At 48.3% G+C, this 15,433-nt stretch overlaps 1 protein-coding gene across 1 annotated transcript; it reads right to left on the reverse strand.

The window, feature by feature from the left end:
• Positions 1-942: 942 nt before the first annotated feature.
• Positions 943-14,015, reverse strand: canx (calnexin). The gene is made up of 14 exons (XM_047051654.1): positions 13,803-14,015; positions 12,761-12,834; positions 11,281-11,339; positions 10,990-11,131; positions 10,790-10,871; positions 10,410-10,602; positions 9,415-9,604; positions 9,161-9,274; positions 8,307-8,463; positions 7,596-7,811; positions 5,218-5,337; positions 4,209-4,329; positions 3,960-4,081; positions 943-2,990 (listed from the first exon to the last, which is right to left on the reverse strand). The coding sequence occupies exons 1-14, from the start codon at positions 14,013-14,015 to the stop codon at positions 2,934-2,936; spliced, it is 1,860 nt and encodes a 619-aa protein (XP_046907610.1). The 3' UTR covers positions 943-2,933.
• Between the last annotated feature and the right edge of the window lie 1,418 nt (positions 14,016-15,433).

Here is a 15,433-nt window from a genome sequence, read left to right on the forward strand (position 1 = left end):
GATATAGTCTTTGCAAAAATGTTGTGAATACAGGAACCTTTTAAATACTTTTAGGAATCTGAGGTTAGGCTCCATCATTATCAAGGAATTCTACCCATCTCGCCTGCGACATACACCATGGTAGACACTAGGCCTACGTGAAAAAAATCATCTCATTTAAGTTTGGATCGGGCAATCGTTTTTTTATTAATCAAAACAAATGGCGTCCCCATTCGTAATGACTGCCTTAAAGATACACATCGAAAACGTATCTGTCTGAACACATCTACTCACGTCCAGAGCCTGTTACAAGCCAGCACTTTGAGACAGTCTCATGTTAAATAAAATCTCTACCATCATAACCAGTCATCTACTCTCGATTGTGCAAGATTTTAAAAGAAACCGGTTGTAATTCTCCATAGTGTTTACCTACATAAAACCTAAACGTTTGTGTTTGAATTACAGTTCACCGTTTAGTGACAAAACGTTAGTCTATAATTCTGGAATCTAGGAGGGTAAATCTCATTGGTTAGAGCACTTTACTGCAGATATCTGATTGCAGGTTCAGATTCCCCTGTGCTGTACATTGGAGTCTGCTAAATTAATATATTACATTATTTAGTAAAAATTTGAAGACATTTCCTATTCTCTGATTACTACATCACAAAAAATAAATGCAATTTGTTAGATTGGTTGTTTGAAAAAGCAAACACAGCCCCTCTTCATGGGGATGATGCAACAATAGTACAACAACAAAAAACAAATTCAACTGGAAAATCTGAAATATCAAATTACAACAGAAACTATTGACCTTGAGTACACCCTGTGAAAAAGGCAATCTTTCAATAGGAGGAAAGAGAGAAAGACCTACTTCTGATTGAGACTGAAGTTGAATTTGCCTCCTTCACCCCAGGAGGAAACCCACATGACAAATACAGAAAAACACATTTCCAACCTCCAATCTCTTAGTCAAATCTATTTTATTTCTGTTTTGTAAGTAACATCATAGCAAATTCTACCGTAGTTCCTCGACCCCCTGTAAATTAACGACTAATCAACTGCACTCATGCGGATACGTAACACTCACCACCCAATCACATGCAGTGTGTCAGTGGAATGACCAATCCCCTTTCACCTTGCTTACTCAACAGACATCACAACACAGACATGAAGCGCTTGGGTATGTTGCCAAACCATAGACACCACCGGGCCCTGATCACACTAGGAAAAATAAAATAATTTCTATCATGACATTGAAATCCTCTACCTTGATAAGTGCCAACTCTTTTGACTCTAAGATGCGAATCTCTAGTGTTGGCTTCTAACTCGGACCCCGTCGGTAGTTGAGAGCCAGTGTTCCCCCGCTGGCATCCTTGACATGCCGTACGGGCTAGGCCACGAGGAGGAGGCCACATACGTCACAGTGAAAAAGGAGGGAGGCTTTTATGACACCCTGAGATCCTTTTAATATTCGTTGATGACTCGTTTGAAAAAGAAAGAAAAAAAGTCAAACTTTAATAGAAAAGAATGTTGGACAGAAGAGGAAAATCTGTCATGTCACAGTTCCCACCACTACTTCCCGTCTTTACCTTGAGGAAACCTTGTCACAGGATGTACTTACTCATCTACCAATACGTGGGCAGGGGACTGGGTCATTCCACCAATGAGGGTGCAGGCTACATGGGCAGAACCAGGACCAATGTGTTATCAGTTTGCTCATGAGTCAGCCACAGCGAGGTCACCAGTCTAACAAACTTGTCTACATTGAACCCTGCCAACATCAACTGTCATCTAAAACACCATCCTCTCTCCCTCCCTCCCTCTCTATCTGGTATCGGTTACTTGTCTCCATTCTCCACAGACACACACATGTTACTGTACAGTTACACTACATTATACATCAAGACCAGAGAAAATAACAGTTATGGAATCAAAGATGTTTAGAAAAACAAAAGCCATGTACATAGTATTAAAAAAAGGACTCACGGTACATTCACACACAAAAAAAGAACATTCGGCAAATGTTGCTCTCTAGGACTGTAAGGCTGTATATTCTAACCTACTCAAGCCTGCTACGGCCATCTCCTCTTCCTGCTCCTTCACCTGCCCTCGGGTTCTGAGCGTGTGCAGTAGAATCCTACACTTCCTGCCATGTTTGTATGAAACTCAAGGAGAACTCTACAACCAGAACACACTTAAATCAGATGACAATGCTTTGGAAGCCAGGTGGAATGAAAACATCTAGGAGACTCATGCATGGCTGTGACGTCTTACAGCCACGAGAAAATACGAAGTTAGAGGAGCACGCTGAGAGAGACCCCAGGTCCAGGTTTGTTTGTTTGTGGGTTTTGTTTTTCCTCCCTTGACAGAAATGCTCATGCTACCTTTTACCTACCCCTCTGATACATACAAACGCATGGGACTGTTACAACTGGACTGGACCAAGCAACGTGACATTGAGTAGTGGAGAGGGGTTTCTAAACTCACAAGCTTTTGTTTGCCCTTGACGTTTCTTGATAAATACGGGATAGTTATCTGCAGGCTGGGTTCACTAGCTAGAGCAAGGGAGGGTGGTTGGTCTGGGAGGAGATGACAGGAGATGGGGGAGGGGGGGTTTAGGGTCTGCTCACACTGTACGGAATAGCATGGGAAGTAGATTTTCTTCTATATATATATATTCTTCCGAAAAAGCCCTTTTTTCTACTTTAGACTCATCCGTCTTCATCATACTTGGAACCATTATTATCTTCATCCTTGTTGGTCAGAATTGTTTTTTGTTGATCCTGACGAGATGGAGCGCTGTCCGATGCTGTCGTCTTGGGGAGGGGAGGGAGGTTGGGGGGAGGCGGGGGGAAGGTAGGGGTGTGGTTGGGGGGAGGCAGAGGGGGGGAGGTAGGGGTGTGGTTGGGGCTGTTGGTTGACACCAGACATCCAGGGTTGTAGGAACAGCCACATCAGTCCTTTCTGACACGGTTCCTGGGGGACCTTCTCAGGACATCCTCGTCTAGTTTCTAAGAAGAAGAAGGCAGCCATCAGGAACAGGTGTTTACATTCTTAAAGATACATTTGAAGGGGCATTTTTCATGCTTTATTAGTTTCGTAAGTGAAGTGTGTCGAATGGGAGAGAGAGAGAGGGAGAGTAAATGCGACGGATTCGCACCCAGGCCACTGTGAGGCTCCAGGCCACTGTTACTGTAAAATAACAGTAACAAAATAACTGTAAAATTATGAACTATTAAATTAGGAACTTAATGACATGACGAAGACATGGTTGCCACTTGACTATGCGGTCTGTACCGGGCAACATTACACTCAAATTTCAAGACTTTCATGACCCAAATTAGCAGTTTAATCAATAAAATAAGCACATTTTCAGCAACTACACCCCCCCACTTCTCGATACATTTTCATTCAGATTCTGATTTACAAGTACCGTTAAGCTGAAATATGAGTTGTAAAAACTTTGCAATGGCGGCCAAAGCGTTTTGTTGGTCACGGTAACCCCGCCCCAAGCGGTTCTTTGTTGGTTCGTAAACTAGACCAGCTCCGAAGTGGTGCTTGTTGCAAACCATGTACGAACCACTTTTCCGGTTCCCAGTCTGTCGAAAGAGGAAGAACTGGTTCGCGATTAGGCACCGGCTCCGAACCGGCTCCCAAAATGCGTTGGTGGAAAAGGGGTATGTGAGGCTCCAGCCCACTGCGAGGCCTCAGCCCACTGCGAGGCCTCAGCCCACTGCGAGGCCTCAGCCCACTGCGAGGCCTCAGCCCACTGCGAGGCCTCAGCCCACTGCGAGGCCTCAGCCCACTGCGAGGCCTCAGCCCACTGCGAGGCCTCAGCCCGCGTATCCAGAGAGCTCCCAGGGTGCCCACATATATTTACTATCTAACCACGCAAGTGTCCTCCCTCTAGAATCATTTATATCAACCACTTCCTATGTTAAATTCTCAATGTGTTCATCATGCTCCATGTGATCACTGACCTCTCCATCGGCAGCCTCATCTTCCTCCTCATCCTCTTCCTCCTTATTGGCTTCCTCCTCCTCCTCCTCCTCCTCCCCCTCCTTCTCTGCTGGGCTGTCCTCTGCATCACTCTTCTTCTCCGCTAACATTCGAAAAAAAGAAAAGAACCCCATCCATGTGAGACAGGAAGTGACACCATGGTTTGAATGGTGAAGACAATACACCACCGGAGCATTAAAAAAAAGTCCTGATTGTTGTGTGGTGCTGACCTGGCAGGCTCTGGTCCTCCTTGGCCTGGTCTGCCTCAACCTTCTCCTCCTCCTCCTCCTTCACGTCAGGCTGGGGCTCGTCCGTCTTCTTATAGTCTGCCGCCGCCGCAGGAGTCTTCTTCTGTCAGGTGACAAGAACACGAGCAGGTGTCAGCTGCAACACCACTACAGAGACAACCAGCTGGAAGCTGAATCCAGACGAGGCTGGAATTCAATGTCAGTAAATGAGGAGTCACTACACCAGTGGGAGTCACTGTACTAGTGAGAGTCACTGTCAGGAGTCACTGTACTAGTGGGAGTCACTGTCAGGAGTCACTGTACTAGTGGGAGTCACTGTCAGGAGTCACTGTACTAGTGGGAGTCACTGTCAGGAGTCACTGTACTAGTGGGAGTCACTGTCAGGAGTCACTGTACTAGTGGGAGTCACTGTCAGGAGTCACTACACTAGTGGGAGTCACTGTCAGGAGTCACTGTACTAGTGGGAGTCACTGTCAGGAGTCACTACACTAGTGGGAGTCACTGTCAGGAGTCACTGTACTAGTGGGAGTCACTGTCAGGAGTCACTGTACTAGTGGGAGTCACTGTCAGGAGTCACTGTACTAGTGGGAGTCACTGTCAGGAGTCACTGTACTAGTGGGAGTCACTACCGCCACATCAGTGCTGCTACATGTATTTGACTGGATCAGAGAAAGTCAGATGCTGCTGCCTCAACAGCCCCGAGTCAGAACTGTGTGAGCATGTGTGTATGAGAGTGTGTGTGTGAGCATGTGTGTATGAGAGTGTGTGTGTGAGCATGTGTGTATGAGAGTGTGTGTGTGAGGATGTGTGTATGAGAGTGTGTGTGTGAGCATGTGTGTATGAGAGTGTGTGTGTGAGCATGTGTGTATGAGAGTGTGTGTGTGAGCATGTGTGTATGAGAGTGTGTGTGTGAGCATGTGTGTATGAGAGTGTGTGTGTGAGCATGTGTGTATGAGAGAGTGTATGAGTGTGTGACAGCAGGCGTCCTTACCTTGCCGGTGCAGCAGAAGAAGATGATGAGGACCAGGGGCAGGGCCACAGTGAGAACATACACCACCCACAGCCAGGGGCGCTCTTCAGCTGCTGTCATCATCTGAGTGCCCAGACCGGGCTGGAGGAGAGGACACAGGCAGTTTAGCACATGCCTAACACTACATGCTAAATAATACTCACTTGGTTGTTTGTGTGTGAGTTAAGAGTGAAAGCATGTGCGTGTGTCTCCATGTCTCATCCATAACATTGCTTTTTTGGGCGAAAATAAATCCAGACTCTTTTTTTAGGGAAAATATTTTTCAACCTTTCAAAACTTTTTTTATACACACAGTGAAATAAGAGGACAGAGGATGATTGAGAAGCTTAAAACTGAGGAAACCAGAGCAGAGAACAATAGAGTACAGTATAGTCCTCATCAATGATCTTTCTAATGCTTTCAACCTTTCAAAAGTTTTTGGCCAAAATATTTTTTCTTTAAATGTTTTGGAACATTTAAAGAAAAAAATGTTTAGGTTTCGAAACTTTTTTTTTTAAACAATGAAAGTGGGGGGGGGAGGGAGAGAACAGAGAAGCCTAAAACAAGTGTAAAGCAGAGCACAGTAGAGTATAGTAGAGTCATCCTTAGTACTGAATGATTCTTTTATTTTCTAACCACATTTTCCATCATATTTTTGGAACCCAGAGTTACATGTAGTCATTTAGCAGACGCTCTTATCCAGAGCGACTTACAGTAAGTACAGGGACATTCCCCCCGAGGCAAGTAGGGTGAAGTGATTTGGCACGGTGGGGGATCGATCCGGCAACCTTCTGATTACTAGCCCGACTCCCTCACCGCTCAACCATCTGACTTCCTACAGTTGGCTTTAGTCCATGTGCTCCAGACTTTCTGAAACTAAAAGGGGCTTCCTGTTTCACTGTGACTGACAACATTCACCAGAGCTTCCTGTCCTGCAAATGTTACGCAATGTCACCTAATATCCAACCAACCGACTACAGCCAGGAAATAAAACTCTGAGAACACCAAACCCTCTTTGTTAACGTGCTAGTTCTCAGTAGGACAGCTATTTGGCCAGTGGACATGCCAGGCTAGAGGCATGCTAGCTGGGGCTAGCACACTCTATCCCCGGGGCTGGCACGGTCTGCCCCAGGGCTGGCACGGTCTGCCCCAGGGCTAGCTGGGAGGAGGAGAGATGTGAGCTGCTGTTGGAGGGAGGGGGGGGGGTGTACAGACTGAAAGTGAGTGTGAAAGGAAAGAGAAAGCTAGAGAAGGCAGATGTGGTGAGAGACAGAGACAAATCTCACTAAAGAGAGAAAGAATGAGAGTGACCGTGTGCAGAGGCCCATTAAGCCCTACATGTCAGGCATCTGAAGAATTCTCCTTGAGGAAAATTAAGCCACCGGGGCAGCAGGAATGTTGATGAGGCGGCCAACTAAGGACTAATCTCTGGGCTCGTGCCCCGAACAACCTCAGACACATGGCTGGGGCGGGGTCTTCCCTGGCTGGGGCGGGGTCTTCCCTGGCTGGGGCGGGGTCTTCCCTGGCTGGGGCGGGGTCTTCCCTGGCTGGGGCGGAGTCTTCCCTGGCTGGGGCGGGGTCTGAAAGTGTTGGGTCAACGGCTGTGAACAGCAGCAGGGGGTTTGCATGCTGAGTCATAAACCCAGGCAGGCTGTGTGACCACCAAGGGTTTACAGAAGCCAGTAAACTCAGACCAGGGAGGAGCTGGCATGTACCGCGTGTTTACAACCCTGATAAACACCTTATCTCACCTCAGCTAACGGGCATTTCGTCCCAGTCTACTGTGGGAGATGGTGAGCCTGCTGGTAGTACAGCATCAAGGCCAGAGATTAAACCCTGGTGCAGGTGAGCCAGGGGGAATGAGAGTCAGGTGAGCCAGGGGGAATGAGAGTCAGGGCGACAGGGCAACTTCTCCTCAGTTGTACTCTGGTCAGGGTTGGGCTGTGTGTGTGTAGATGTGTCTGCGGAAGTGTGTCTGTGTGTGTGGTCAAGACTGCCCTCTGCTCTTCCAGCTGAGATCAGCCTGGAGGAAGTCTCAGGTGATCTGATTGGAGAGTGTTCACATCCATGCCAACCCCAGGGCCTAATACCAACCCTCTGGTGACTTGCATAAACACACAACTGAGCTTCTATTTATAAGCAGACTGGTCCCTTCAGTCTCTGTAGCAACACAAACAGATGATCTAGTAACGCTCCTTAAGACTGTACTGAAAGATGTGTTCCCTGAGTCACACTGGTCCATGGGTAGCAGGGGTGAATTTGAATTAAAAGCATGTTTTTGTGAGTTGTGTGTATATACACAATGCATGTGTTTGTGTGTGCACGAGCGTGTATGTGTACGTGTGTGCACGCTCCCTCACCTCCGCGGCGCCCTCTGCAGCCTTCTTAAGGCCCCAGCCGTCTGTGGCCCAGCGGTCGGCTGTGACGCGGTCGTTGGTGATGAAGAAGTTGTCGAAGAAGATGTCTGAGGACATGGACCACAGCTCCAGGCCCACGGCGCTGAAGGGGTTCATCCTGAAGGGGTGCAGGTCCTCGAAGAAGGCAGGGTTGGCCACCTTTCTGGGCTTCCACAGCCCCTGGGACACAGACACAGACAGGACACGTTAGCTGCTGAGCTACAACAGCGGCTCTCAATCTTCTGTGGCTTCAGTACCTCCTGATTCTGATACCCTCTAATTTTGTTTTACCATGAGAGAATAATTAAGTCTTCATCCAAATCGTTAAAAAAGGTATTTTGTTGCCTTGTTCATGCTTTATTGTGTCGTTTTTATAAGTGAAGTGTGACAGGAAAGGCATGCAGCAAGGGCCAAAGATTTGAACCCAGGCCACTGTGGTAAGGCCTCAGCCTACATACACACATGGTACGCACACTTATCCAGTGAGCTACCAGGACGCTCCCATCTAAAACGCTTTTATCCAAAGAAATATTCATTCGATTTTATTCATCCAAGTGGGTTAAAGGAGTATTCTGCTTTCATGAAGAACAACACAGACCAGGATCTCCTGCCTCTCTCTACACTACCACTCTCAGGGCTGTGGGGAGTCAGTGAGGCAGCGTTGTCAGTGGTTACCTGGTAGTTGGGGTTGTCAATCATGGGTGCCTTCCACTTGCCCTTGTGGTTGGGGTTGTCAATCATGGGGCGTTGCCAGACACCACAGCCAGGGGCAGTCTCACAGGCGGGGTTAGGAACCTGAGGAGCCTCCCATTCTCCATCCATATCCTCATCCCTGGAGAGGTGGAGGGAGGAGGGGGACATAGGACAGGGAGAGATGGAAAGATAGAGAGGGGGAGAAAGAGCGAGAAGAAGAGCTAAAGAATGATGGAAACATGTTGAATACACTGTGCTGTGCAGAACATCCCAGATAACTCTCCTTAAACCCATCCTGACCATGTGCTGCCCTTCCTTCTCCTCTCTCCCTCTCTCCCCCGCCTCCCCCTCCATCCGCTGCCTTCGGGGGAGGAAGTCAAATTGAATTCTGATGAAAAAGTGGGCCATCAAAGCTGCTGTGTGAGAGAGTGTGTGTGAGAGAGTGTGAGAGAGAGAGTGTGTGAGGAGCTTGTCAGAAGAGAGCATGGTCTGTCTGTCCCTAGGCTTCCAGGATATTACAACCTGTCCGTTCAGAAAGCACATTTGTCCCTACACAGGAAGGACAAAGCCCACAGTACTAATATAAATATATATATAATATTTAAAAAGTCAGCGTCACCTTATAAAGATATAATGAATACAAAATGCAGAGCAAGCTAGGTATGGTGGGATTGAGGTAGGACATTTGGAGTCAGGAGGTATATATGGTTCTGGTTAGGGAGGTAGGGGGTATATATGGTTCTGGTTAGGGAGGTAGGGGGTATATATGGTTCTGGTTAGGGAGGTAGGGGGTATATATTAGGTAGGGTTAGGGAGGTAGGGTTGTGGTTCTGTACCAGTCTTCAGGTTTGACGGCGTCTGGGTCGCTGGTGTACTCTGGCTCATCATCCAGCCAGCCGTCTGGCTTCACTGCACTCTCATCTGGGATCTGTGCTGGAGCATCCTCATCCCTGGAGCGCACACACACACGTCAGATATGCAGAGACGCACATGCAAGCACACACACACATACGTATATACTGCATCTACAGCTACTGTGGACAAACACACACACACACCATATACACCAATCTAGTTAGAGGCCACTGACCAGTCGTCTGGTTTGACGGCGTCGGGGTCCTGGATCTTGGGCCTCTCGTCCCAGTCCTCAGGCCGCTGGTCCTCAGGGTCCTCTACCTCAGCAGGGGGATTCACCGGGGGAGTCATGTCCGTCAGCAGACTGCCACTGTTCACCAGCGTCTGATCCACCAGGATCTCAAAGCTGTTGTCTGGGTTCACCACTAGGGGGCGACGGGACAGAGGAGAAGCAGTCATTAGGTTGAGAGGAAGTACTGTGAGAGGAAAAACAAAACTGACTACTTCTGAGAGGAGACAAGGAGCTGGTCTGGAACGCTCACTGATCATCAGGGTGATCGAGTTTAGATGGCTGCACAAGACAGAACACGTCCTGCTTCAGTGCTCAGTGGTGGTGCAGGTAACTGCAGACCCAGAGGACCCAGGTTCAAATCCCACCCTGCGTTTAGCTTTGAATAAAAGCATATGCTAAATGAAGTGTTACCCAGGGTGTACAGGTGGGTTCAGAGCGTTACCTAGGGTGTACAGGTGGGTTCACAGTGTTACCTAGGGTGTACAGGTGGGTTCACAGTGTTACCTAGGGTGTACAGGTGGGTTCACAGTGTTACCTAGGGTGTACAGGTGGGTTCAGAGTGTTACTTGGGGTGTACAGGTGGGTTCACAGTGTAACCTAGGGTGTACAGGTGGGTTCAGAGTGTTACCTAGAGTGTACAGGTGGGTTCAGAGTGTTACCTAGAGTGTACAGGTGGGTTCAGAGTGTTACCTAGAGTGTACAAGTGGGTTCAGAGTGTTACCTAGGGTGTACAGGTGGGTTCAGAGTGTTACCTAGGGTGTACAGGTGGGTTCAGAGTGTTACCTAGAGTGTACAGGTGGGTTCAGAGTGTTACCTAGAGTGTACAAGTGGGTTCAGAGTGTTACCTAGGGTGTACAGGTGGGTTCAGAGTGTTACCTAGGGTGTACAGGTGGGTTCAGAGTGTTACCTAGGGTGTACAGGTGGGTTCAGAGTGTTACCTAGGGTGTACAGGTGGGTCTTCTTGTCGGTGTAGAAGGAGCGCAGCTCTGCGTCTGGCTTCTTGGCGTGCTTCTCCTCGTACTCGCCAGTCTTGGGGTTCTTGTGGCGGAAGATGAAGTGGAGCTTGTAGTCCTCTCCACACTTGTCTGGTCCGAACATGATGGTGTAGGGGGTCTTATCTACAAACTCATCCTGGACCACAAGCACAAGGGAAGGGAGGGAGCACTGTCAGTCACAGGGAGCTGCTGTGGGTGTATGGTGTGGTATGTGTGTGTATGGTGTGATATGTGTGTGTATGGTGTGGGGTGTGTGTGTGTGTGGTGTGGGGTGTATGGTGTGGGGTGTGTGTGTATAGTGTGGGGTGTGTGTGTGTGTTTACCAGGTTCAGGTCTGGAGTCTGGGACAGCAGTTTGACGTAGGCACCACCACAGTCAATCCCTGTCTGGAAGTTGACCTCATACCTGGAGACACAGCAAGCACTCAGCAACACAGTTTCCTCTCCCCATATCCCGTGACTCTGTTATAACACCTCAAACATGGCTGGGTTGAAAGGAGTGCGTGTGTGTGTGAGAGACTCACTGCAGGATGAGGGGCTTGGTGTCGAACATGAAAGGTCTGAGGAGCTGGGCTGAGATGGCATGATGTTTGGCTCTGGACTTGAGGACCAGACCCATGTCTCCTGGCAGCTTACCATCCTTTATCTCCTCCACCGACCATTTACCTGCAGCACCACAAACACCCCCCCGTTAACATCACACACACACTGCTGTTACCACTACCACACACACACACACACACACACAGCTGTTACCACACACCGGAGAGAGATATGAGACAGAGAGGAAGACAGAAGGGAAGGAGTGTTCCTACCATCATACTTGGCAATCTCCTCATCGATATCTTCCTTCTTGGCCTTAGACACGACCCAGCTGCAGGAGACAGACAGGAAGTGAGGGGAGAGAGACAGGAAGTGAGAGGATAGAGAGCCAGCACTCCCTCTTCCTGGGTCTGGAGGAGCCTCAACACAGAGGCTTCACGCAGGTCACAGAGGGCCCGGTGACAGAGCAGAGCTGAGGCTTGTGCTGATGTTTCCTTCAGTGGAGTCACTTGCCTTCTATTCACCAGTGTTGGGTGTAACGCGTTCCTAATTAATTACTCTAAGTTTCTGTAATTAAATTACTTATCCACTGAAAAAGTAATGGATTACTGTTCATTTTTAGGTAATTTAATTACAGTTACTTGTAATGTACTTGCGTTACATACTGTAAATTAGTAAAACAGTTCTGTATAAATCAATATTGAATTCAAATCTAAATGTATCATTTTAGAGTAAAAGTGAACGCCGCCTCTTTAAAATCGTTAGCTTGCTGCAGTTGCACAGGAGACGTGAGTTTTTGCTGCATAAGCGCGGGCTCTAGGGGTTTGAAGTGGAAGATGTCGGACTCGGCCGAAGCAAGTAGCTCTAGCTGTTTTACCAAATGGAAATATTCCAAGTACCTCACCTTTGCCACAGGTTGACAAGAACATTAATGTAAAGCGCAAGCTATGTCCTGGGGAGAAAAAAAACTATATGCGGCTGCGGCTAGCACAAGTAACCTACTGAAGCACCTCACAAGGCAGCATCGGTAAACCCTTTTGATTGATCCATGAATCAGAAAGGGCTTTACATGGCCATGACAGTTTGCACAGACAAGGAATTTACTTTGGCATTGACAGATAACACCTCAGCAACACCCGTTACGCAGGCCAAACTTGAGTTTACGTCGCCAGTGCGTCTGAAGGTGAGATTAATTTTTTTTTTGTTGCAAGCTAGATTGCAGGAAGAGATGCTACCGCTGCGTACTGTAGAATCCTGTGATGTCATGTTTAACTTTGTTAAGTTTTTGTGTTATGCACATCTTGTTTGGTGACTAAGAGTAAAGAAGGTTACATATGTTACTAAAATGTTAAGTATTAGTAGGCTATGTTTTAAAAAACTAAGATGTTTTAAAAAGCTAAAACACTAAACTGTTCCAAGTTTGACTATTTAATTATTGAAAGAGTTTCTTTTCTGTTGCCTATCCAGTCAAGGTTTATAGGGATTGTAAGAAGTAATGCATTACATTACTTATTGAGTAATTAATTTACTTTTCAAACAGAGTAATAACAAAAGTATTTTAAAATACAATATTGATTAAGTCATTAGTAATGAGCAATTAATTACTTTTTGAAGTAACTTACCCAACACTGCTATTCACATTACACTCATTCAGCTTGACACTTATCTAAAGCGACACATAGTACTTTCTTTTTCTTGCTCCACATGGGGTGTAACAGTGAAGGGGGGCCTGGTGATCTGAGGAGTGCTCACCTGTCTAGGTTCCCCCGGTCGAAGGACTCGGCGAAGAAATGTTCCCCCATGGGCTCAGGGGCTTTATAGGTCACCTGCAGAGACACAGACGGGGTCATGAGACAGAGACAGGAGAGAGAGACAGGGTCAGCAGAGACAGACAGGGTCAGGAGAGAGACAGAGACAGGAGAGAGAGACAGGGTCAGGAGAGAGAGACAGGGTCAGGAGAGAGAGACAGGGTCAGGAATGAGAGAGAGAGGGTCAGGAGAGAGAGACAGGGTCAGGAGAGACAGACAGGGTCAGGAGAGAGAGAGGGTCAGGAGAGACAGACAGGGTCAGCAGAGACAGAGAGGGTCAGGAGAGAGAGAGGGTCAGGAGAGAGAGAGAGGGTCAGGAGAGACAGACAGGGTCAGGAGAGAGAGACAGGGTCAGGAGAGAGAGACAGGGTCAGGAGAGAGAGACAGGGTCAGGAGAGAGAGAGGGTCAGGAGAGACAGACAGGGTCAGCAGAGACAGACAGGGTCAGGAGAGAGAGAGGGTCAGGAGAGAGAGACAGGGTCAGGAGAGAGAGACAGGGTCAGGAGAGAGAGACAGGGTCAGGAGAGAAGTAGGTCAGCTAGTTAATGTATAAACCAAATAGCTGACACCTTATCCTGTTTGTGTAAGCGTGAGAGAAAACAAGAGAATGAAAGTAAGAGAAAGAGAGAGCGTGCAAAAGGAGAGGGAGCGAGCATGACCCAAGCATGCTGGGTCAATATAGTCTAACAGAAACAAACATTAATGGGGACATTGTAAAACAACTCAACTTTCAGCAACTCTGCTGTCAATGAATCACTCACCTGACTGAACTACATGTCGTTCCTCAACCCATGGTTCCTAAAACCTCCAGTCAGCCTATCACACAGCTATATTTTCCATAACGAGCTCCACCCATCACCCTCCTCTCTTTCATGTTCACATTTACTTGCACCCCTCCCCCCCCCTTTCCTTCCACCGCCGCTCCACGCCCGTCACCCCCTCCCCTCCCACTCTTCCACAGGGTATCAGGATGCAGCTAAACCAACCTTAGGTACAGGGGGTGGTCCAGAGGGCGGGGCGTCAGCCTCCTCTGGCTCCACCTCCCCGTCCTGTAGCTCCTCCCCCAGGTCATCCAGCTCGTCCTCCACGTCCAGCTCATCCGGCCCCGGGCCCTCCTCCTCCTCCACCTGGCCCCGCAGCCCTGGGGAGCAGCAGCCCAGCACCAGCAGCAACACACACAGCTTCACCTTCAGATCCATAGTCTGGGGGGGAGGGGGTGAGTGAGATGGGGAGATGGGGTGAGAGTGAGACAGAGAAAGTTTAGTAATCGAGGGATGGAAGGAGGGGCTGGGGGAAGAGAAGAGTAGACGGAGAAAGCGAAGAACGAAAGACAAAAAAAACACCCTGAACATCGTTCATGCACCCTCTTTAGAGTCAGCAGCCTCAGTCCCCTGCCTCTAAAGGCAGAGGGCGAGGCTGGAGGCTCTACCCTCGTCTCCAGCCAGCCGGGAGCGTCTAGCAGGAATGTCAGAGGGTCATGGGTTGGATTCAGACCAGGGCGGTGGACTACAGATGGTAAAGGTTAAACACTGAGTAGAAATATTCTGACAGCCGGAGAGGAGAAATCAACCAACCAAGAGACGAGTGTGGAGGAGGGGAGAACATGGTTCACCTCGAGAGTGAGAGAACATTGTTCACCTCCGGAGAGACTGCCACCACAAAAAGCATCGATTATCTGTTTCAGTACCATTGACCCATCTCCTTGATGCCTGGTCCAAATCTAGCACAGCGACTTCAGGGATTCTGGAAACATCACCTACTCTTCTACAAAACAGCTCCTTCTCCTACAATGCTCTACGAAGGCAAACCTTGCCTCATTCAACAAACACACACTCTCACTCTCTCCCCCAGTGGTTGCCGGGCATACGGTTGCCATGCCGTTAACCATGGCTCGCCTGCCGCTCATCACCATAGCGACGAGAGAGCGCCCGAGGGATGTGCATCCTCATCCCCTAATGAGATTACAGCCAAAGAGATTACAACCTCCCTTAACATGCACCCCGCCAACCTGCCATTCTGCACGGGCAATTAACACACAACTGTCAACAAATTAAACACTGTATGTAGACAGACAACAACACCAAACACCTGACATACAGCAGGACTGGACACTGGAATTAATGCTATTTCAGACGTATTATGATTATTTAAAAGTGGTGTATAGGTGTGTAAAACCCCTGGAAAAATATATGAAACGGTCACTACATACCACCTAATCAGTCATTTTGAGGGGATTAGCCTCACAGAGGCTATGCTAGCCCATAACTGTGTTAGCACTTATACCACATGCATGGTGAACATACTGCTCTGCTAATAGGCTTAACTTCCATTGGATTAGCATGGGCAAGCTAATGTCTCATACCTTGGCAAAGTCATGGTGACTGGCCGAAACCACCATGGTAGCTTAGCACAAACCGACTGACAGCTAATAAGAGGACCATAAGGCCCAGTCACTGTCCACGTGGCATTCAGAACAGCACACTTCCAGAATGCTTGATCGCAGCCTCTGTCAGTATCTAGGGTTCTCGGAGAACGAGTGTGGGATTGTGTGACTGGGGGAACCTTGCAGGTGAGGGGCAGGTGGAACATCTGGACGAGATGGAGGGAGAGAGGAGGC

Source organism: Hypomesus transpacificus, unplaced genomic scaffold, assembly GCF_021917145.1.
Source record: "Hypomesus transpacificus isolate Combined female unplaced genomic scaffold, fHypTra1 scaffold_166, whole genome shotgun sequence".
Classification (NCBI taxonomy): Eukaryota; Metazoa; Chordata; class Actinopteri; order Osmeriformes; family Osmeridae; genus Hypomesus; species Hypomesus transpacificus.